At 37.6% G+C, this 24,355-nt stretch overlaps 1 protein-coding gene across 2 annotated transcripts in view; it reads left to right on the plus strand.

The window, feature by feature from the left end:
• ACSL4 (acyl-CoA synthetase long chain family member 4) overlaps positions 1–24,355 on the plus strand; it is an 81,753-nt gene that overhangs the window by 26,342 nt on the left and 31,056 nt on the right. The window contains exons 2-3 of one of the 2 annotated variants that reach the window (XM_081043681.1): positions 7,112–7,164; positions 23,699–24,229. In XM_081043681.1, the coding sequence (XP_080899807.1) occupies positions 23,879–24,229 (351 nt within the window). In that variant the 5' untranslated portion in view covers positions 7,112–7,164; positions 23,699–23,878. The remainder of the gene's footprint in view (positions 1–7,111; positions 7,165–23,698; positions 24,230–24,355) is intronic. The other variant, XM_081043682.1, reaches the window with a different exon arrangement.

Consider the following 24,355-nt stretch of genomic DNA (forward strand, 5'->3'; position numbering starts at 1 on the left):
ATGACTTGAACAAGTCCCTCATATAAGAAATTCAGATATAGTGAAATATTTTTGTGTTCATTGAAAAGTATCAAATTAACGTTTTTTTGGTACTTACCAAAAACCGAGTTCAATCCAGTGTTGGAGGGGATCTGGGGAAATGGGCATTCCTGGTAGGAATGTGAAATAGTATATTCTTTTTTCGAGGGCTTTAAAATTTTATTTTGGAAATTAAAAAAAAAATATGTTTATTTATTTATTTATTTATTTATTTATTTATTTATTTATTTTTTAAGGAGGGCGCAGCTCACAGTGGCCCAGGTGGGGATCGAACTGGCAACCTTAGTGCTATTAGCACCGTGCTCTAACCAACTGAGCTAACTGCCCACCTGTGGAAACAAATTTTAGACATTTACAAAAGAATTGCAAAAATAGTACACCATTTCCATGGACACTTCACCTAGCTCCCCCTAATGTTAACATCTTACATAATTACGTTATAGTACAATTACCAAAACTAAGAAATTAACATTGGTACCATACTGTAAACTACAGACTCTATTTAAATTTCATCAGTGTTTTACTAGCATATTTTTTTTTCTATTCCTGAATCCAATCCAGGACCCCACATTACATTTAGTTTTCATATATCCCTAGTCTTCTCCCATCCGTGACAGACAGTACCCTTAGCCTTTGCCTTTCATAACCGTGATGATTTTGAAGAGTACGGATCAGTTACTTTGTAGAATGTCCCTAACTTGGGTATAGCTAATTTGTTTTCATGGTTAGATTGAGATTGTGCAATTTGGGCAAGAATACCACAGAAACAAAGTTGTGTCATTCTCAGTGTGTCCTGATGTCAGTGTTCCCTATTATACTGGTGATGGTAACCTTGATCATCTGGCTAAGGTGGTGTCAGGTGTGTTTCAGTACAATGAAGTTACAATTTTCCTCTTTGCAATTAATATTAATACTTATACTATATTATATATATTATATACTATATTATATACATATACATGTATCCAGTTCAACTTTAAACTTTTACTCAACAGTGTTAGCATCCACTGATGGATTTTGCCTGCAGCAAATATTACTGTGGTGTTTTAATGGACAGTTTCTATTTCCTTTATTGATTCCACGTTTATTAATCGAATTCTTTTGTAAGGAAGATTGGTCCCTTCTACCTCATTTGTTTATTTATTCAATCAATCTTGTATCTGTATTGGTATGGACTTATGGATATTTATTTTATTCTTTGAGATATAATCTAATACTATAATTTATTTTGCCCAAATTGTTCCAGCTTTGATGATTGGGAGCTCTTTTGGGTTGGCCCTGTGTCTTTTTGACAGGTTCCCGTCTCCCTCTCTTTTTTTTCAAAGCACTTCTTTACCTTCTGGTGCCAGAATATACTAGGCGACTTGCATTTTTCCTGCCCTGGCTCTGGAATCAACTGCTTCTGCAAAGAGCCTTGGTTCCTTTAATTGGAGAATGGTAATTGGAAACCCAGGATCTGAGTGCTGGGTATAATCATTGCTGAGAGGGTGTTTCTGCTTCTATACCTGGAGGGCAGTTTTAATTGACTAAAATCTAAAATGGTCATAGCCTTTTAACCTAGCAATTTTGCTAGTAATGTATCCTAGAGAAGCACTGGCATAAATATTTTGCTAAGGATGTTCGTTGCTGTATTTCTAATGATGAGAAATTGGAAAAATCCAAAGTGTCTACCAATAGGGAGGATTGGTTAGACTTAATTTTGATATGGTCATAGGATGGAATACCATAGACTTTTTAAAAATTTTCTTTTTTTCCCCTCACTGTTATTTGTTTTATTTTATTGGGGTGACAATTATTAATAAAATTACATAGATTTCAGGTGTACAATTCTGTATTACATCATCTATAAATCCCATTGTGTGTTCACCACCCAGATTCAGTTCTCCTTCCATCACCATATATTTGATCCCCCTTACCCTCATCTCCCGCCCCCCACCCCCCTTACCCTCTGGTTTAAAGTTTTCGATCTATGCTCTGGCATGGAAAAACATGTTAGAGAATAATTTTTTAAAAGAAAGTTGGAAACCTGTGTAGATAGTATCATTCAGTTTCTGCTTAAAAATTGTTTATGTGTTAGAATACACTTAAAAAAAAAAAGAAAGTCCCCATGGGTACTCATCAAACTCTTAAAAGCTCTTATTTCTAGAGGATTGAATAAAAAAAAGATACTCTCACTTTGTATTTTATATTTTGTAATGTTTGAATTTTTTAAACAACCTTGTTGAGATTCACAAATGTTTTAAGAACACTTTGTTTTAGGTTACCTAATTTTTTCATGAAGCAACATTCTAGTCTGACAGTCTGGAATTACCTCCATACACTTTACACTATACACAACATATATTGGATGGTTTTACTTAGGTTATAACATTTCTTTAATATGTTTAATGTTTACAAATGAAGTGACCCACAATGTTATGATGATTTAAGACTTCTGGAACACTTATATTCATGTATATTCTTAAGGGGAAAAGAAGACATTCTGCTCTAGCTTAAATTCTGAGTAGTATCCTCTAGTAGATACTTTGACTGCTTTTATGACAGTTGTGTTTGCCTGTTATTTATTAAATGAGTCATTTTCTTGTTCCTTTGTGATTTTTTAAAATCAATTTTTAAGTAAACAATTTTTATTTATGGAAATTATGGAAGATACTAAATTAGCACAAAGAATACAGCAATATAAAATTAATCTGTAATTCTACCACACAGCAATAACTAGCAAGAAGATTTGTTGCATATCTTCCTGACTTTTCTATGATTATGTACCCACTCAAACATGACTGTATATTGGAGTGACATCAAACATGACTGTATATTGGAGTGACACATACTCTTGTACCTGTGTTATTTCTTGATTTCAACATTTCTAACCTTTGAACTATATTCTAGTATAGCAGTTTTCATTCATTAGTTAGTACTCGCCATATGTGACATATATTTATCTAAAACAAGACCTATAAAAGACTTTACTTTTCGATTTGAGCACTAAGTGCTTAGGACATTGTTAATATTTTCTAGTCTTTTTCTGAAACATTCTTTTTAAAATCCATTGAAATTGGATCTTGAGACATTAAGTACAGGAGGAAGATTTATCATGCTTGAAACATTTCCAACAGATGCTATCAAGTTTAGTATTGACTTCTAGAAGAATGTTTTCAAAATATTGTTTAGTCAATTATAATTTATTTGCAGAGAGTGCAAAAACTGAGCACATTAATGGTTTCTTTTTAACTTTCTCTCAAAATATGAGGGTTGTCTGGAGTTGAACAACGTTGCCTTGGGTTTCTATCACTTTTGCCTTTAATCACTCTCCTGATAACTGCATGGACACTGTTTTGTACCCTCATATTCAGTGAGCAAGGCTGTCTCAGTGCCGCATCATTTCCTAATTGAGAGATGATAAACTCTAGATGCTGTATTATCTCTTCATGCCACAAAGTGATTGTTAAGTAGAAACAAACCATAGTGTACGCTTCAGTCTGTTAAAAATTTGCTATGATGTTTCCAACTTGCTTAAGTTATAAAAACTTACGTATATGTGAAAGTGAAAACTATGACTAAAATTTGCATTACAATTTTAGCAAGATCATCCCTCTTCCCTATTAACTGTAAATAGAACCTTCATGGTGATAATCTGCTTAGTTATTTTATATAAATTTATTTCTTCAGTTTATTTGAATAGAATGCTTTTAAGAGGAGGGTGCTATTTTGTAGGGGGGAAGCTAGGAGAGAGGCAGGTGCAGCATCAGTTTTTCTGTTGTGCAGAAAAACTTAATTGGGCTAGGTTAGAAAACATGTTTTGGTTTCCTTTTATCTACTGGGCAGCCAGCGCTCGCTTCCTTTCTCTCTGTCTTTCTTTCTGATGAGAGAAATGTCTGTTAAGGATATAGGAACTAAGAAAAATTGTGTCTGTCTTTTATATTAAAGGACCTCTGAATTGCTTCATCTTTCCCAACTGACTGAAATGAGACTGGAAATGACTAGAAAGTTGAAGCTGGAGCACTTATCCTGCTGAGAGAATTCTGACACTTTTGATTAATCTCTCCAACTTCTCTCTCCACAGTACCAGTCATTAAGTGTTAACTATCCTTTGCAAATATTTACTGATGAAATTATTTTCCAAATTAAGCAAACTTGTGGATAGTTTTGTATCCTCCGCCACCCCACCACCTGTAGGAATTTAAATGATTTTATAGAAGGTTGGTTTTTGTCGTTTAACAGTTACCTGAATTAATCTGTGGGGGAAATACATACATTTTTGTGTATAGAAATATTACGTTTTTTCCCCAACATTCCCTTTGTGATCCCTTGGACTTTATTTTAATATGTACAGTCATGTACCCCTTAACGACAGGGATATATATGTGCTGTAGTTAGGCAATTTCGTCATTGTGCAAACATCATAGAGTGTACTTCACAAACCTAGATGCTATATAGCCTCCTACACACCTAGACTATATGGCATAGACTTGCTCCAAGGCTATAAGTATGTACAGCACGTTACTGTACAAAAGAACACAATTAAAGCACAAGAGAAAATTATGCAATCAAGAGATGCATAAACATGAGATGTATGAGGCTGCTGCTGGCGTAACAGCATACTGTTTTATAGCAAACTTTTTAATGTAAGTACGAAGAGTACACTCTAAAATAATGATTAAAAGTATAGCATAGTAAATACATAAACCAGTGACATAGTCAATTATTACCAAGTATTGTGTACTGTATGTAATTGTATGTGTTATACTTTTATACACCTGGCAGCCCAGTAGGTTTGTTTACTCCAGCATCACCACAAATGAGTAATGCATTGCAACCTATGATGTCATGTGTCACTAGGTGATAGGAATGTTTCAGCTTCATTATAATCTGATGGGACTACTGTCGTTTATGCGGTCCATTGTTGACTGAAATGTCTTTATGTGGCACATGAATGTATATGCAGTTTCCCTCTCTTTGTGTTAATATCAAATGTTAGTCCTCTGGGAGAAAAATAAAAAAATGTTATATTGCATGCTTTCTGTTCATAAGAAGTTTTAGCCATTTATGTTCTCAAATGTATCAGTCCATTTGTGAAGCAGCATCTCCTCCCCAAAAGTAGGTTGTGGATATTAACTTGAAGTTGAAAAGTAGTTCTGTTAAACAAAGACAAAAGGCATACTCTGTTACTTAGTAACAGGCCTGTGTATAATTCATTCTTTCCTTCATCTTTCTAATGGCACCAAAGTAGAAAATTAACTGTCTTAGTTAATACCAGCTAGTTAGTGTAGTGATTAGTTACATGGATGTTTGTTTTATGGCTTCCATTAGGGTGTCTAGATTAAAAACAGTGAAGGGTTATTCTCATAATATGCAAGTAGTACTGAATACTCTTGAATAGAAATAAAAGCACAGTTCTTCAGAAACATAATATCATACCCAGGGCACCCCAGTAGTGTTGAAATGTAAATAAGCAATATCAAATTACTAACGGGCTTTATTTTACTGTTCTGTGTATTCATATAGTAAGTTGTTTTCTCTTGCATTGTCCAAAATATGTTAATCCTCAACCTTCATCTTCTATTTTGAAGATCATCACAAAACCGATCTGTATATTCCTTGAGGGAGGATGAAAATATCTCTAGGTCGCCACCTAGACCAGTGCTGTATTTGAATTTGGAAAGATCCTTGCATTGTTTAAATGAAATTATATCATTTTTCATTTTGATGGGAAAATAGCTAGGTGCCTGCAGGCATTTGGGGGTGGGAATGTCTGTATAGATTGACGGACTAGTTTCCTGTTGTCAGATTTGTCTCTGTCTCTGAACGTGTCTCCTAACCTGACTGGGGAATAAGAGGTACAAATAAAACCATTAAGAACATGACTCCTGCTTCTTACATTAAAAAAAATTTCATTGAGATATAGTTGACATATAACATTGTATAAGTATACACCATATTGATTTAATACATTTATATATTTTAATATGATTACCACCTAGCTTTAGCTAACACTCTATCATGTCACGTAACTATCATTTCTTTTTAGTGGTGAGGATATTTAAGATCTAGTCTCTTAGCAGTTTTGACATGCTGTATGTAACATAGTTTTGCTGACTATAATTACTAGCAGTATTTTAGATCTCCATTCATCTTCTAGTTGCAAATTTGTACCCTTTAACCGTATCGCCCCATTTCCCGTATCCCCCAGTCCCTGGTCACCACCATTCTACTCTCTGTTTTTATGCCTTCACCCTTTTAAAATTCCACATATAAGTGATATACAGTATTTGTCTTTCTCTGGCTTAAGCATAATTCCCTCAACGTCGATCCATGTTGTTGTAAATGGTACTATTTCATCTTTTCTTATGGCAGAGTAGTATTCCACTGTGTATATATACCACATCTTCTTTATCCAGTCATCTATTGAAGGGCACTTTGGTTGTTTCCATTTGTTGGCCACTATGAATAATGCTGCAATGAACGTAGAGGCACATATATCTTTATCAATAAATGTTTCCAAAAATTTTGGGTAGATACCCAGAAGAGAGATTGATGGATCATATGAATGGGTCATATGAGGAACCTCCACACTGCCTTCCATAGTGGCTGCACCAATTTACATTCCGACCAACAGTGCACAAGAGTTCCCTTTTCTCCACATCTTGGCCAACACTTGTTATTATTTATCTTGATGATAGCCTTTCTTACTGGTGTGAGGTGGTATCTCACTGCCGTTTTGATTAGTGATGTTGAGCACCTTTTCATGTGCCTGTTGCCATTTGTATGTCCTTTATGGACAAATATCTATTAGTTCCTCTGCCTATTTTTTAATCTTGCCATTTTACCATAGAGTTTTGACTACTGCTTTTGAGAGTCAGACTCAGTTACTTTTCTGAGATCCTAATATCACTACTTCTAGTTAGACACTCATCTCTAGTCATTTCTGGTTTTTCCTTTGGTACTTGGCTCATCATGAACTAAGGTGCACAGGTAATGCGAAATAACTTGAGGGTTTTTTTTTTTGTGTGTGTGTTTTTTTAAAGGGGCTCTTTTTTCATGTCACCATACCCATAAATGTCTCTTATTACAGATTGAAATCACAAAAGATACACGTGTTCTTCTTAAGAGTAGAAGAAGAAATCTGTAAGTATTTGTACTTAAAAAATTATAAACTTTAATTTTATCAGCTTTTGGAGAAAATTAACTGGCCATACTAACAGGCATCTTGACTCTTTTTATAGTAGAAAAAGCTTCTCAATATTTGTATTTGTGTTAAAAAGACAGTATTTGGAAAAGTAATTGGTAAATTTTTCACCCTGTGTGACTCCTATAATTTAAACCATCTGTCAGTCATTTATAAAAGATGAAGTGATAATTAAAATCTAAATAAAATCTTTTTTCTTTGAGTAATACCAAAAAATGAAGTCACATATTGGAGTTCCAATCTTTTGAGGCTCACAGGTTATGTGTGTCTTTGCAAGCTATTTAGCTTCCCTTTGCCTCAATTATCTGATCTGTGAAATGGGCTTAAATAAGTGTCCAGTGAATGGTTCATTATTGTTGAAGTCAAATCTGCAGTAGTGTATACTTTCCCCAATAAATTGAAGCTTATTCTAGTTAGTATTTCTCAAATTGAAATATATTTCTGATCTTTAAAAATTTAAGTGTTTGCCTTATGTTTCACTGCGGCACCTATTATATTAGGTTGGTGCAAAAGTAACTGCGGTAAAAGGCGAAAGATTTATACGATTTGAATGGGAGACCACCTCAGGGATACTGTGGATACCTGATCATGGCATTGTACACCAGAAGCTAAACATTAATGAATGCCAACTATAATTTTATACATATAATGTGATGGTTCAGTGTGAGGTCGGAGGGATAGTGGATGGGGGGGATTCACAGTGTGAGGGATGTGGATGATGAACGTCTAAGTATTGCCTTGTTTTGTACACCTGAAACTAATAAATAAATTAATTAAAAAAAAAGTAATTGCGGTTTTTGCAATTTTTTTTAACCTTTTAAATAACAATTACTTTTGCACCAACCTAATAAACAATCATATAGAATAAAAGAAATATGACAGAGCACCTAAAATTAGCATTGTAGTGTTTGAACTTTGAATCTTGAAAATTACCTAGTCTAGTAGTTCCCAAACACTGATTTTTTTATTTTATTTTAGTAACACTATTTTTTTTCTTAATTTTTTTTATTGGGGAATATTGGGGAACAGTGTGTTTCTCCAGGGCCCATCAGCTCCAAGTTGTTGTCCTTCTGTTTAGTTGTGGAGGGCACAGCTCGGCTCCAAGTCCAGTTGCCGTTTTCAGTCTTTATTTGCAGGGGGCATAGCCCACCATCCGATGTGGAAATTGAACCAGCAACCCTGTTGTTGAGAGCTCACACTCTAACCAACTGAGCCATCCGGCCGCCCCTCGGGCAGCTCAGTGGCAGCTAATTGTCTTCAATATAGTTGTGGAGGGCACAGCTCACTGGCCAATGTGGGAATCGAACTGGCAACCCTGTTGTTCAGAGCTAGTGCTCTAACCAACTGAGCTATCCCGCTGCCCCCCAAACACTGATTTTTAGACTAGTGCTGGCAGTGAATAGTTTTTTCAGTCCATGTTGAAGTGAGGAAAATAAGGACAACAGGCCATGAGTTTTTTAAAGCTAAGCTTTTTTCATTTAAAGGATTACTTCTTATTTTAAGAGATCCTTCTAATTTGGGGAAATTAAACATGTTCTGTATTTTATGAAATAATGGTAGTTTTTTTTTTTTATGTCCATGCCATGCAAAAAATTGACAGCTGTTATTCCCTTCACCATCCTTTCTTTATAAAAGTTTTACTTGACTGTGGTATCTTAAAATCTAAATCCAATTTTCTCATTTTACAGATGAGGAAACAGACTAGGAGTTATTTAATTTGTTTCAGGTCTCATAGTCAGCAAGCTTGCTGAACCAGGACGAAAGCCCTGTATATGATGCTGCCTCTCTCGTATTTCTGGTCTTCTGAGAATTGCTTTCATTATAACAGGTTATGAACTTGAAGCAGAAGCTCTAGTAGTTTATATGTGCTAGTAACTGTTTCGAATTACAAGTATAAAGAAATTTGAGAGACTTAATATTCTTGTGTCACTGAGTGCTCAAGTCTATGGATTAACCTGCATTAGAAAAACCTTAAATATGTCCAAAGGTTTTTATCAGCAGGCCAGAATTAGGTGTCTCTAAATTCAGCTACTTAGGCAACATGCTACCCCATGATTGACAATATCAATAAGGTTAGTGTGTCCTTTGGGAAATAGACAATAGTGTCATTATGAGGGCAGTAGTATTCAGGCTTCTAACTTATTTACGCACAGAGAGTCTGCTTCATCATGTGCACTCCCTCCCTCTGTCTCTCTCCCTCTCTCCCCCTCCCTACCTCCTCCTCCCATCCTCCCTTGCTTTCCACCCCTCGGTTTCCCCCTACTCTCTCTTTCTTTGTCAGGCTTCTAAACTTATTTACCCAGAGAGTCTGCTTAATCATATTTTCTCTCCCCTGTCACACACACACTTAACACAGATAGATAAACATTTATAACAGTTGGCCTGCAGCCCATCTAGATGTGTAAGAGAAATAACTACCAAGGTGAAGAAGTAGGAGTTGCCAGAAGCATTAGCAAGAACATCTAGCTAATTGTGTTCGTGAGTTTATAGCCACTTTGGAGTGTCTGAGACACTTTAAATACTCCATTAGCATATTTTTGCCTTTGCTAACCAAAAATACACTTCAAAATAGAAATACCCGATTCCCTTATCTCCCTTGCCTCACTCATCTTACTGAAGCACACCTGGGCCAGGTAAACAATTGAATGTGAAGAGAGAGAAGAGAATGGAAAGTATCCTCCCCATCGCAAACATGGAGACATTAACTCTTGGAGTACTTTTTCATGGCTTCTGGTGTTTGGCTCCATGTGCCTTCCTTCTTTAGTTAAGAATTCTTTCATTTCTGAAACATCAGACACACCCATAATGAAGTGTTAAAAATAAAAATACATTTTGAATTATCTGCTGTCTTTGGAATATCTGTGCCCTTCTTTACTAGCACAAATATTTGAGTGTTAATTGAATGGCCATAAGATTTCCATTTTCAATAGATTTATCAGTCTCTGAGTTCTTTTAATAGTCTCACTTATAAGGTGTATTTGATAGTGAAGATCAGAGTGAGATTTTACCCCCCAAAACTATGACATAGTTTCACATTATGGTGGCCAGGTAGCTTACTTATTTGTTGTGCTGACTTATTAGTCCATTTTGTAAGAAATGATTTAAGACAACATTGTTGCATAGTTTTTAACATTAAGAAGGACTGTGAAACAACATTAGCAAGAACTAACCTGTTAAATTGGATTTCCTCTAGCAAACGTAGAGGGTAGGTCATGTGGCAGAAAGGTACAGTTGCTAAAATTCTCCCCATAGAAAAATATATTCCAGTGGGAAGTATTGCTGCTAGTGACAGATATTTTTTCCAACCTGTACTCATGATTTGCAGCCCACAGTTGTGTTACTTGCTTATAATAAATAGGTAAAATGACAGGAGATAGATATAGCCTGTACAATAGTCCCACCTTATCTGCAGGGGATATGTTCCAAAACCTCCAATGAATGCCAGAAACTGCTGATAGTACCAAACCCTATACATACACTATGTTTTTTTCCTACACATACTCATGATAAAGTTTAATTTATAAATTAGGCACAGCAAAAGATTAACAATAACTAATAATAAAATAGAACAATTGTAACAAAATAAGTGTTACTCGAACACAAGCACAGTGACAGTAAATCTGATAACCAAGGCAGCCACCAAGTGACTAATGGTCAGGTAGCATTTACAGTGTGGAGATGCTGGACAAAGGGAAGATTCATATCCTGGGCAGGAAGAAGCAAGAAGGTGTGTGATTTCATCACATTACTCAGAATGGCACACAATTTAAAAATTTATGAACTGTTTATTTCTGGACCTTTACATTGAATATTTTCAGACCATGGTTGACTGTGGGTAACTGAAACTTTAGAAAGCAAAATCACGGATAAGGGGAACTACTGTATATTCCTCACTTGGACAAAACACATTTATTATAACTATAAGTTAATTTTAAGATTTCGGTAAGCCAATTCTTTTTTATAAACTTATGGTAAAATCATAGTTGTATTCCCATAGAGAAAAAAATACACAGGAAATTGAAGACTTTACAGACAAAATTAAAATCTATACCATGGTGCAGTGGGTCATCTTAATTTAGCAGCAAGATTTTGTCCGTACGGACACATAACAGTTACTCTATAGCAGCAGCCGTAGAACATTGAAATTGCCATTGTGCTGTCTGCTCTCCTTTTATAGCACTGAACCCTTTATATTTCTCTCCAAACACATAACTCCCAAAACTTCAGTTTTCTCTCTTTTTCATGATGTCTAATAAAGTTGGATTGTAACATCATGCTTTGTCAGTAGGTGCCACTTCTAGCATGATTAAATCCTTAAAATTCCTGCAATGTCATCTTTGGATTAAATCATATATAACTTACTCCCGGCTTTAGAAAGTTATGTGTTTAAAAATCAAATATGGAAGGGACAGTCCCTTCTACTGACATGCTAACAGCAACTAAGGCTCAACTACAACAGGAGGGCACACACGACTCACACAAGGGACACAGCTAGAGCACCTGGCTCAGGTGACCAGGGAGACTACACCACTGGATCCCGTAAGACACCTACTACCTAAGGCCACTCTACTAAGACCAGGAGACATAGCAGCCCTACCTAATACATAGAAACAAAGACAAAGAGGCAGCCAAAGTGGGGAGACAAAGAAACATGTCCCAAATAAAAGAACAGAACAAAGCTCCAGAAAAAGAAATAAACAAAATGGAGACAAGCAATCTACCAGACACAGAGTTCCAAACACTGGCTATAAGGATGGTCAGTAATCTCAGGGAGAACTTCAGTAAAGAGGTAGGAAACATAAATATGGAGATAGAAAACATAAAAAAGAACCAGTCAGAAGTAAAGAATATAATAACAGAAATGAAGAATACAGGGACTCAACATCAGATTAGATGAAGCAGAGGATCGAATTAGCAACTCAGAAGATAAGGTAGCAGAGAACACCCAATCAGAACAGCAAAAAGAATAAAGAATACAAAAAAATGAGGAGAGTTTAAGGGGCCTGTGGGACAACATCAAGTGTACCAACATTCGCATCATAGGGGTACTGGAAGGAGAAGAGAGAGAGCAAGGAATTGAAAACCTATTTGAAGAAATAATGACAGAAAACTTCCCTAACCTGGCAAAAGAAATAGATATACAAGCCCAGAAAGCAAAGAGAGTCCCAAAGAAGATGAACTTAAAGAGGCCCACACCATCATAATTAAAATGCCAAAGGTTAAAGATAGAGAATCTTAAAAGCAGCAAGAGAAAAGTAGTTAGTTACCTACAAGGGAGCTCCCATAAGACTGTCAAAAACAAAAAACAAAAAACTTTGCAGACAGAAGGGATAGGCAGGGAATATTTAAAGTGATGAACAGCAAGGACCTACAACCATGATTATTCTACCCAGCAAAGCTATCAATTAGAATGGAAGGACAGATAAAGAGCTTCCCAGACAAGAAAAAGCTAAAGGAGTTCATCACCACCAAACCAGTATTACAAGAAATGTTAGAGGGACTTCTTTAAGAAGAAGAAGAAAACAAAGAAGATCAAAAATATGAATAATGAGATGGCAATCACTATGTATCTATCAACAATTACTTTAAGTATATATGAATTAAATGCTCTGATAAAAAATACAGGGTTGCTTAATGGATAAGAAAACAAGACCCTTATATATGCTGTCTACAAGAGACTCACTTCAGATCAAAAGGCACATACAGACTGAAAATAAAGGGTTGGAAAAAGGTATTTCATGAAAATGGAAACCAACAAAAAAATAGCTGAGGTAGTGATACTTATACCAGACAGAATAGACTTTAAGACAAAGGCTATAATGAGACAGAAGGACCCAGTAACCCCACTTATGGTTATTCATCCGAAGAATCCCAAAACACTATTTCAAGAAGACGTGCATCCATATGTTCATTGCAGCATTGCTTATAATGGCCAAGATGTGGAGGGCACCTGGGTATTTGTCAATGGATGAGTGGATAAAGAGGAGGTAGTACATATATACAATGGAATATTGCTGAGCCATGCATGAGAATGGGTTCTCACCGTCTGCAGAGACATGGATGGACCTGGAGGGTATTGTGCCTAGTGGAGTATGTCAGACAGAGAAAGACAGATGCAATGTGATTTTGCTTATATGTGGAATGTAAAGAACAAAACAAACAAAACAGAAACACCCATAGATACAGAGAACATTTTGATGGTTATCAGATGGGAGTGGGGTTGGGGGTGAGTGAGAAAGGGGAAGGAATTAAGAAGTGCAAATTGGTTGTTACACAGTAGTCATGGGGATGTAAAGTAAAGCATAGGGAATATAGTCAATGATCTAGTAATAACTATGTATAGTGCCGGGTAGGTACTAGACTAGTCAGTCGGATCACTTCTTAAATTATATAAATGTCCCACCACTATGCTATACACCTGAAATTAATATATAATAATACTGAATGCCAAAATAAAGTGTTAAAAAAACAAAAGTCAAGTATGTTGTGAAAATGAGGAAATGGATGTACATAATGCACGTGAAGTGTGTAGGCAGCAACATTGTCTCCTAGATCTTCTCATTTCAACACATATAGATAGGATCCCAATTATACCATTCTGTGACCTAGAAAAAACATTATCTGATGCATGCTGGGAATGGTCTTAAGGTGTTATTGGAGGGAACTTGTGCTACAGAGCATGAAAGAGCATCTTCAACATGGCAGCTGAGATGCTTATTTTACTGGGAAAAGCTGGGAGGAGACTGGCAGGATGGGGACTTCAGGAGTTAATACCTCTCCAGGTGGTGAAGTAAACAGGTTTGATTAATCTTGTTAGAGACACACCCAAAGATTAGTTATCTTTGTGAGACACTTCTAGTCCAAATAGCCAGGCACAGGTGCATTGTGTCGGTATAGGGTATCTGTATATTCACCCTAGGTTTTTGTTTTGCTTTCTTTTTCAGTTTTCAAATGTATGTATCATAATTGCTGTATACCAGGTTTAACGTTTCATTGTATAAGCTATTTCATATTGATTAGATTCGTCTACCAATTAGAGTTAGATGAGACTGACAAGGGGCAGACTAATGTATATTTCACATGATTATTCAGTCTTGTAGTCTGATAGCAAAAAATCCTGCTAGCTACCCTTAATGCCTTTTATTTTGTTAAAGTATTAAGTTTTTAAGTTTTAATATTAGCATAAAGTTAATTATGTTGTAATATAGCTCCTGGAAAGTTTGATTTCATTAACTAAACACAACCATTCTTTTTTTAAACATTGTGTTTGAGCTTTCTCCTGTGTTTTAAAATCATTTGGAATTTTTTAATCTGTGAAAGAAAATAGAATTTTTAAAAAGCACCCCTCCCCTTTACAAAAGTCTTGATGATGCAGCATCCGTGTAGAAACATGATCTTTTTAAAGTACAACAGGTATGATTATCTGTTTAACCTCTTGGAACTTTTATAATCATTTTCTGGTTTAATATTTAGTAGATAACAGCTAATCCTTTTCAGAAAGCAAATTTTCTCTTTATTTGGTATTTAAATTACCCTTACATGATGTGTGACTTGAAAATGTGATTTCTTAAAGTAGCACTGATATAGCTAATCATTGCTTTTCAAATTTTTACATTTTTATAAGGTCTTCTGTCAAGGACAGATGAATTCAATTTGTCCTTACTGCATGTTTCAACTTGGCCGATGCATGGATCCTTGCTTGGTTTAGTCCATTTTCTAAAACTTGAAAAATTGCCTTGGCCTTATGTAACTTCAGTTTATTAGTTTTTCTCTTTCATTCTTAAATTGTTGTTGTGTCACTTGCTTCTGGGGGTGATGATTTTTCCTTTTAAATTCAGTCTTTAATCAGTATATATAGTATTCGTTTACTTTGTATACTAGAGCTTAATTTATTACTAATGCTTTTTGTTTTTAACCTGTCTCAGAATGTTTGAAGTAACTGGAATGAAATAGTTAGCATTACACTTAACCTCAAAACAAAATATAAAATAAAATTGCATCTGATTTTTCCCTAAACTTTCGAAGACTTACTGGATACCTAAGGGATGTTTTTCCCCCTATAAAAATGCCTTAGGATGTAGGACAAAAATCAGTGCTCAAACTTTTGCCAGGGTTTCTTTATATGCAAAGTTTGCCAATTTCACCTCTTTATATTGTACCAGTACGACCATGGTCACAGACAACATATAGTAGTACCTTGGTTTTTGAACGTCTCCGTTGTTGAACATTTCAGTTTACGAACGCTGTAAACCTGGAAGTAAATGCTTTAGTTTTCAAACATGCCTTGGAAGTCGAACATGTCTCGCAGCTTCCTCCGAGTGCAAGATCCTGAGGCCTAGCTGTCAGCTGTTTTCAAAGTTTCAGAACTCAAATGGTCTTCCAGAATGGATTACATTCGAAAACCGAGGTACCACTGTAGCTGAAAGTATGGACTTTAAAATCAGGTAGCCCTGGGTCAAAAATCCCTACTTAGTATGTTATCTTGGACAAATTATTTATCCTATCTGAGACTGTTGCATCAGAGTAAAATGAGGGTATTAACTTAAAGGGATTCCAGAAGGATTGAATGAGATAATGTATCTAAAGACTGAGCACAGTGCCTAGTCCCTGGTAAATGCCCAATAAGTGGTTATTAATGTGATTTCCATAGGGAATGGTAAATAGCAATAGGACGATTAATTAGCCCATCATTGAAGATGATGTCCTGCCCTTTTCTGGCTCATATAGAAACGAATGCATTACTTCGTTTCAGGGAAACACAACTCAGAGTTCATGCCCTACTAATAGTGGGACAGCAGTGTCACTTTTCATACATGGAAGGACAGCATGCCTTTGTGAAAGTCATCCCTAAAAAAGCACATGGTACAAACTGTATAACCCTCATGCTTTTATAACACAAATTATTTCCGTCTGTGCAACATGCAGTTTTTCCAGTTTTCTATTTTTTATTAACGCAACTAAAAACATGTTCAGATTTATTTTAAGTACCAGGGATTGAAAGAGTATAGCATTTCCTAGAATGTCGGCATGAACAGTGATTTTTTTTTTTTTTGAAGGATGACTCAGGTTGGTTGCCTTTAGGCTATTGCACTTGCATATATTTTTTCTGTATAGTTTCAGAGTAATTCCACATATATTCTTATTTCAGTCAAATTTATTGAACAGTTAACACATGGAGGTACTGTTGTAGTCACTGAGGATTCAGCAGCAAACAATAAACTCTGCCCCAGGGAGCTTATGTTCTAATGGGGACATTGCTAATAAACATGAAAAGTACAGCATATGATGCATTCATTAGTGATGAGTGCTAAGGAGAAAAATAAAGTGAGAAAGGGATTGGAAATGTTGGGGTGCAATTTTAGTGAGGATGGCTGGAGAAGGCCTCACTGCGAAGGTCATATTTGAGTTAAGTCAAAAAAGAAGGGAAAGATTAAGCTATGCAGGTATCTTGGAAGAACATTCCAGGCAGAGAGAATAGCATGTACAAAGGTCCAGAGACAGGGTCATGCTTGATGTGTCCCAGAAACAGCTAGGGACAAGTGGGAGGGTAGTAGAATGAGCCAGAGGAGAGTATAATAGGAGTTGAAGTCAGATACTTAAAGCTAGGTGAAAGTTCTGTAGCCTCCTAGTTCATGGTAAGCACTAGCTTTTCTTCCTGAATGAGTCATGTGAGGATTCTTGGAAAGGTTTTGAGCAGGTGGATGACATAGTCTAACTTACATTTTAACTGGAGCACTCTGGCTGCCGAGTTTAGAATTTATTATAAAGGTGGAAGCAGGGAGATCAGATTGACTATTGCATTTATCCAGGTAACAGATGATAGTGGGCTGAACCAGGATGGTTAGCAGTGGAGGTGATGAGGAGTAGTCTAGTTTGGTATCTGTTTTGTAAGTAGAGCAAGTAGGATTTGCTAATGAGTTGGGTGTGGAATTTGTGAGAAAGAGGAGTGAAAGTGAATGTGAGGTTTTTGGGCAAAGCAACTGTAATTTATAGAGATAGGCACAACTGAGTGGAAAAGGTTTGTGAAGGATGATCAGTGGCTCAGTTGTGAACATATTAAGTTTGAGGTACTTAACTCATGCGGTAGCTTACGGATCTCTTGAGGAAACAGTTGCATATGCAAATCTGGTTTTAAGGGAGACCTCCAGGCTGTGGAGAGAAATTTGGAAGTCATCACCATATACCAGGGGTGCCAAAAATATATGTATATGAATGGACACTTTGGTCAATGCTGCTCAAGTAGTAGTTGGCCATTATCAGAAGTGTCTGGATGCTGATGGTAACCACTTTGAGCACCTCTTGTAATTGCAGAAGTCAAATGTGACTTGTATTCATCTTTTGTTATTGGTATATATTGAGTATTACAATTTTAATAGTTTTCCTTTCTTAAAATGTGTATATATTTTTTGGCACCCTCTGTATGTGCTATTTAAAGCTGTGAGACTAAATGAGATCACTGGGAGTGAGTGTAGATAAAGAAGAGGAGAGGCTCAGGGACTGACCACTGTAGCCTTTAGAGGTCAGGGAGATGAGGAAGAAGCAGCAAAAGAGACTGAGAAGGAATGACCAGGAAAGAAGGAAGAAAACCTGAAGAACATGATCTCTTGGAAGCCAAGTGAAGAAGTTTCAAATAGGAAAAGAGGGGTCAACTGTGTTAAAGGATGCTGGTCGGCTGGGGAGATGGGGACTGAGCTTTAAGTGACCTTGGCATCTTTGACAGCATGGAAGTCATTGGTGACTTTGATCACAGCAAGGATGTGGAAGAATTGTGGGGGGCAAAAGCCTGAGTGTCTTGGGTTCGAGAGAAAATAGGAGCAGAGAAGTGGGAGACAGCACAGACCATTCTTTAAGGAGTCCTAAAGAGGAGGAAAAGAAATGGGGCTGTAGCCAGAGAAGAACGTACAAGAAAGAGGATGGTGGTGGTTATTTTAAGTGTGTGTGTGTGTGTGTGTGTGTGTGTGTGTGTGTGTTTGATTTTTGGCTCTCTGACTGATAATTTTTATAAAACAAATCTTATAATGTTACTCCCTTGATTACAGAATTCAGTGGTTCACCAGCAATTCCTTAACAGGGTATATTGGCTTGCTTCTTCCTACTAGTTTGGCCTCCATCTGCTCTCAGGGAATGGGTTTTAAAATGAAAGAAATCATACCCTATTATGATGCTGATAGGAATAATTCAGTAGAGCAGGAAACTTTAATTAGGCAAGAGAGGGGGAGAATTGGTAGAACTGCACCGCCAGGTCCTTTCTGTAGAGACAAAGCACCCCTGTGCATTAGTGAAGGGGTTGCCCTTAGCTGGGAGCATTACCAGTTCAGTCATTGTCATCACAGGAGTGAAAAAAGCATGTGACCACAGATGCCAGTAGAAGGGTAGACACAGCAGTGGGAATGTGTAGAAGTTCTCTTCAGACTTTTTCAGTTTTCTCAGCAAAATAGTAAGCGATGTCAGCAGCTTACTACTGGAGTGTTGGTCTGGGAGAGAGAAGAAAGAATGTCCAGTGCATAGACTAGTGCAATACAGTATGGCCCCTGGAGGGAGCGATCACAGATTTCAGGGGACAATTCAGCATAGTCAGGTTTTTCTCCAGCCAAATTTAGGTGTGTGCGTACAAATGCAGATTGAGTAGAGAATTGGATTTAACCAGGTCGTGGTTTAGCCGAGAATTACAACGAAGTGAGAGAGAGGCGAGAGAGCTGAGCATGTATTGCAGAAACTGATTATTATTATTGCCCATGGATTTAAGCTGGATAAGATGAAGGATTCTCTCCCAACAATACCATGCTACCACAAGCAATATTCCTGTTTCTCACGTGATGCCACTGATACAGAGCTTTTCAGTTCGAGGCCATGTAACCTGTTCAAAGTCACACTTCATAGCAGACACTGAAGTTAGAACCCAAATCTCCTAATTCAGTTTCACCCACTTATCACCCAGGATATCAGACATTCTCTTCTTTACAGAACAATTCATTTTCCCATAATGCAATAGCAGGGTATTTAATCATTTTTTTTTTAGATTTTATTGGGGAAGGGGAACAGGACTTTACTGGGGAACAGTGTGTACTTCCAAGACTTTTCCAAGTCAAGTTGTTGTCCTTTCAATCTTAGTTGTGGAGGGTGCTGTTCAACTTCAAGTTGTCCTTTCAGTCTTAGTTGTGGAGGGCGCAGCTCAGCTCCAGGTCCAGTTGCCGTTGCTAGTTGCAGGGGGCGCAGCCCACCATCCCTTACGGGAGTCAAACCGGCAACCTTGTGGTTGAGAGGACTCACTCCAACCAACTGAGCCATCCTGGAGCTCGGTGGCAGCTCAGCTCAAGGTGCCATGTTCGTTCTTAGTTGCAGGGGGCTCTGCCCATCATCCCTTGCGGGACTCGAGGAATCGAACTGGCAACCTTGTGGTTGAGAGCACGCGTTCCAACCAACTGAGCCATCCGGGAGGCAGCTCAGCTCAAGGTGCTGTGTTCAATCTTAGTTGCAGGGGGCGCTGCCCACCATCCCTTGCAGGAGTCGAACTGGCAACCTTGTGGTTGAGAGGACGCACTCCAACCAACTGAGCCATCCGGGAACTCAGTGGGAGCTCAGCTCAAGGTGCTGTGTTCAATCTTAGTTGCAGGGGGCAGAGCCCCCCATCCCTTGCGGGACTTGAGGAGTTGAACCGGCAACCTTGTGGTTGAGAGCCCACTGGCCCATGTGGGAATCGAACCGGCAACGTTCGGCATTAGGAGCACGGAGCTCCAACCGCCGGAGCCACCGGGCTGGCCCCAAGGGTGTTTAATCTTGAGTCACCAAATCATCATATGCATGTGTCTCTTAGAGCATAGCTACAATCTAGTAAAGTTAACTCTGAAATAATTCAGTTTTCCCCTTGACTTGGATCACAAAAGTGGAGCAGCACTTTACACAGAGAGTATTAGTGTCTGCTATACTGCTTGCTGTGGTTCAGTTCCATCCTGCACTGTTCTGCTCACATCCGTTTGCTCATCCAGTTGTCTCTGATAGGACTGTCCTCATTTCCCAGTCTTCACCCTCTCCTTTTGCAAACATTTGCATCCTTCACACGCACCTCAAATGCTTTGTTTTTTTGAAACTTTCCTGGATGGTTCTGCTTCCTCCCTCTTTTCTCTTTTTCCCCAAACTGGATACAGTTCCCCCTGCCTTCTTTTGAATAAAGTACCTTTAGCATTTTATTTTTGCTTCTCTTATGGGATTTATCATACTCTATGTATTTGTGAACTGATGTCCCTCCCATATATATGAACACACATGTACATGCATGCATGCATATAAAGAATTCAGGACATGCTCTATTCATCTTTGTAGTAAGTGCTCAAAACTTACACATAGTAGGTGTTCAAATCTTTTTCCCCCCCAATAAATTTATCAACAGACGTGAGTGCAACCCTGGAAAACCTTTGACAAGGAAGATTTTAAGATGATAGGCAAAAATGAGAGGAGACTGTCTGGTATGCTTGAAACAGCACCAGACTTGGGGGTGGACCTCAGTTACAATTTCTACTGTCCCTCATTTGCTCCTTTGTGAGATAAGGGATCAGACAATACCAGTGGTTCAAATATTCAGTTCAGAGTCCCTTCAGGAGCTGTCACAGCCTCCCCTACCAAAGCAACTCTCCCTTTTTTAAAAAAAATCTATACTTGGGTTTTCATGTCCATATAAGTTTTTATTCAAATGGACGACCCTCACTACCACCAGAAAGAATTTGAAAACCTCGACTCAATGATCTCTCTGATCTCTCCTCACCCGAATGTTCTTCAAGCCTTGTCTACTTGTGTATGCATATATATATACACACATATATATATACACATACACACACACATATGTGTCTCTGTCCTATGAGGATTAAGGAGAAGATATTTCCCTCCCTCTAAGGCTTGTGGCAAATGTGTAAAAGATTAAGTGTGTATAACAAGATTAAGTGAATGACTAAAAAACATGTAATACAGTTTAAATCCAACTAGATTGTAAAGCCCTTCAAAAGCTGTCTTCCATTTCTTTGTATATCTTCAGCCCCAAGACAATTTCTCAAGTGAGAGTGAAGTGGTACTCATCCCTTAGGGACTTTTATCAATTTGAAGATGTTTGCCTTCTAGTATTACCCCCGAGAATTTATATGTTGAAATAAGTATTATTTCATTTTGAATTAATTTCTTTTTGGTACTCATTAAAAAAAAATAATAAAAAATATATATATATATGTAGGTAATCTGTGACTATCCTTTAAGGTTTATAAAGGAGTGTTACAAAATATTTGGTTAAGAAAGAGGAGTTGGGTTTGATAGGGTTGAGAACTACTGGACTGCTCTATGCTTATATGCTTAGATGTTTGGAAATGATGGAATAATGAAGGATCAGAATGAGTGGTAGACGTTTCAAGTGATGGAGGAAGTTAGAGAAAGGAAAGATTTGTGGATTTGTGTAGTCGTGAAATGTCTTTTGAAGGAGAGGATTGTTAGAGGGCATCTTGCATATTGAGGATCAGGCGCTGTGACAGACACTTGACATACCTTATCTTGAAGAAGTAAATGTCCGGACTTGTTAGACTGAGAAAGCAATTTCTAGGTAGGGTAAATCATAAAATTTGAAGTTGCAAAGGCCCTGGGAAACCATGTAGGCCAGAAATGCATAGTTCGCAGTTGGTGTCACCCTTTGGGGTTCATGGAAGCATTTCAGGCAACTTCTGAATCCCCTGAAATTGTATGTAATGCTTTGCATATCTTTCTGGGGGAATTGGGTTCATAGTTCTCATTGGATTCTTCACCTCTTAAGAAGTGAAGGGCTATTGATCTAGTGTGATCTTAAACTCAGATAGATGGTTTTGCTCAAGGTTACACAGTCAGTGACAGAGATGGGGATTGAAACATAGGTCTTTTCACTTGTGGTTTCTTGCTCATTTCACGACATAAAGTCGAAGGACATGAACAAAAGCAGAGGCAGGATTAAGCTAATTGGTGTAAAAACAAACAAGTATGCAGGGCTCAATAGTCCGCGTATTTATTTTTGCAAGAGTTGCAGAAGGATGAGCTTCAGTTTATCTCCTCAAAGTGAACTAATATTTTCATTTTAATGGTTGAAATTGCCTCCACTCACCAAAATAGCTTTCTCAGCTGAAGGCACACTCCCTGAAGGATAGTATCCCTGAGGCTGTTTCTGCAGTTCCTTTCCAACTAGCACTGTTCTTCTGACCTGCAGCGGCCTCCTGTTTTCTTCCTCATCAAATCAAAACTGCTTTGCCTGTTTTGTCAGGTCCTGTACTACTGTAGCCTATTTAGGCAACGAGTGCTCTATGTATGCCCCAGTCAGGCCAGTGTCGTTATTGGCACTGTCTGCTCTCCCAAAGTCCTTGCATTCCTACTTCTGTATCTTTCTTCATGTGGTTCTCCTTCCGGGAATGCCCTCCATTCTTTCTCCTTCATTTCCAGCTCCTCAAAATGAGGTCCAGCTTTTAAATCTAATCTCCACAGAGCCTCTCTTTGTTACTCTTGGCCATTTTACACGTTGTTTGGGCTCCTATTGCATTTATTGCTTGTCCTGCACACCATAGTACTTAGTTATGTATCTCTGCAGGGTTTTTCATTGGAAATGCTTCAGTGGTCACCTTGGTAGTGCGGTTCTAGGAAGTCCAGGGTGGGACTCTGGACACCCCCATTCTTTGCTTGAGTCAGAGCAGTTCCACTTTAGTTTTATACATGGGCAATCTGTATGGGTTTTTATTTGAAGAAATGGTTTAGCTGCCTTCCTCCCATCAAAAGGGTTTGAACAACACTGGGTGTATGCTGTGTGCTGATTACCTCAGAACTGTTAACTCTTAATGGACAAGGGTCAGAAATTACACTTACTTCCGACTTAATACTCCCAGGCAACTGGTACAATTTTGAGCACAAAGGGGACATTTAGGAAATGGTTTTATGATTGTATTCTCCAATTTTGAGGATAGGAGATAGTGAATAGCATTACCTCAGAATTTTACATTCATGAAGAACTCAGAATAATATTTCTGGGTTGATCTTTGAGAAATAAACCTAAATTGGTGTGTTGGTTTTCCCTTTTGGAGGCAAAACCATCTGTTTTTAAAGCTGTCTGGTTTACGTATATGTACGTATTAAGAGAAACCTCATTAATGGCATTCCCTACTCTCCCAAAGTTTAGCCAAACTTAAATATATTCATGCACTCGTGTAAGTATTCAAAGTAGTGTTACTCAGCTGACTTACAGAATGATGTGCAGAGTAGCAGTATACCTAAAAACTTAGAAAAGATTAAATTCAGAAGTTTATGGCAATAATGATTAAAAAGGGAATGTGCCAATATTTCAGACCAGTTATTTCAGCTTTCTGTAGCAAATCAATTATATAAACTAATAAATGCCTAAGTATTTAAATCGATGGTGCTGTCAACTTGTTAATACTTTTTTTTTTTCTTGCTCTCCGCCTGGTTCATTGTCTTTACCTACAGGTGTACTTTATTGTCGGCTTCCAAAGATTACTAACTTTTATCTGTATCATTAAAATTGAACTGCCTTGGCTATCCTGCTGCTCTTACTGCTGCTTCCATTATTGCCTTCTTCAGCAAAATAAGGCTTTCTGAAGCCAAAGAATAACAAGAAATAAACACCATTGTAGAAGCCTTGCCGCTATGAATCTTAAGCTAAATGTGCCCACCATTATTTTGCTGCCTGTCCACTTGTTAATAACAGTATACAGTGCCCTTATATTTATTCCGTGGTATTTTCTTACCAATGCCAAGAAGAAAAACGTTATGGCAAAGAGAATAAAAGCTAAGCCCACTTCAGACAAACCCGGAAGTCCATATCGCTCTGTCACACACTTCGACTCCCTAGCTGTCATAGACATTCCTGGGGCAGACACTCTGGATAAATTATTTGATCATGCTGTATCCAAGTTTGGGAAGAAGGACAGCCTCGGGACCAGGGAAATCCTAAGTGAAGAAAATGAAATGCAGCCAAATGGAAAGGTGTTTAAGAAGGTAAAGCAGTTTTGCACTTTTTTATTTTTTAAGGGGAGGGTACAATCTATCATAAATCAAGTGCATTTTAGATATCCTTGCATTGCATTAGAGTGCTGTGTAACTAATTCTCAGAGGGTGCGCATA

Source organism: Rhinolophus hipposideros (assembly GCF_964194185.1).
Source record: "Rhinolophus hipposideros genome assembly, chromosome: X".
In the NCBI taxonomy this organism is placed as follows: Eukaryota; Metazoa; Chordata; class Mammalia; order Chiroptera; family Rhinolophidae; genus Rhinolophus; species Rhinolophus hipposideros.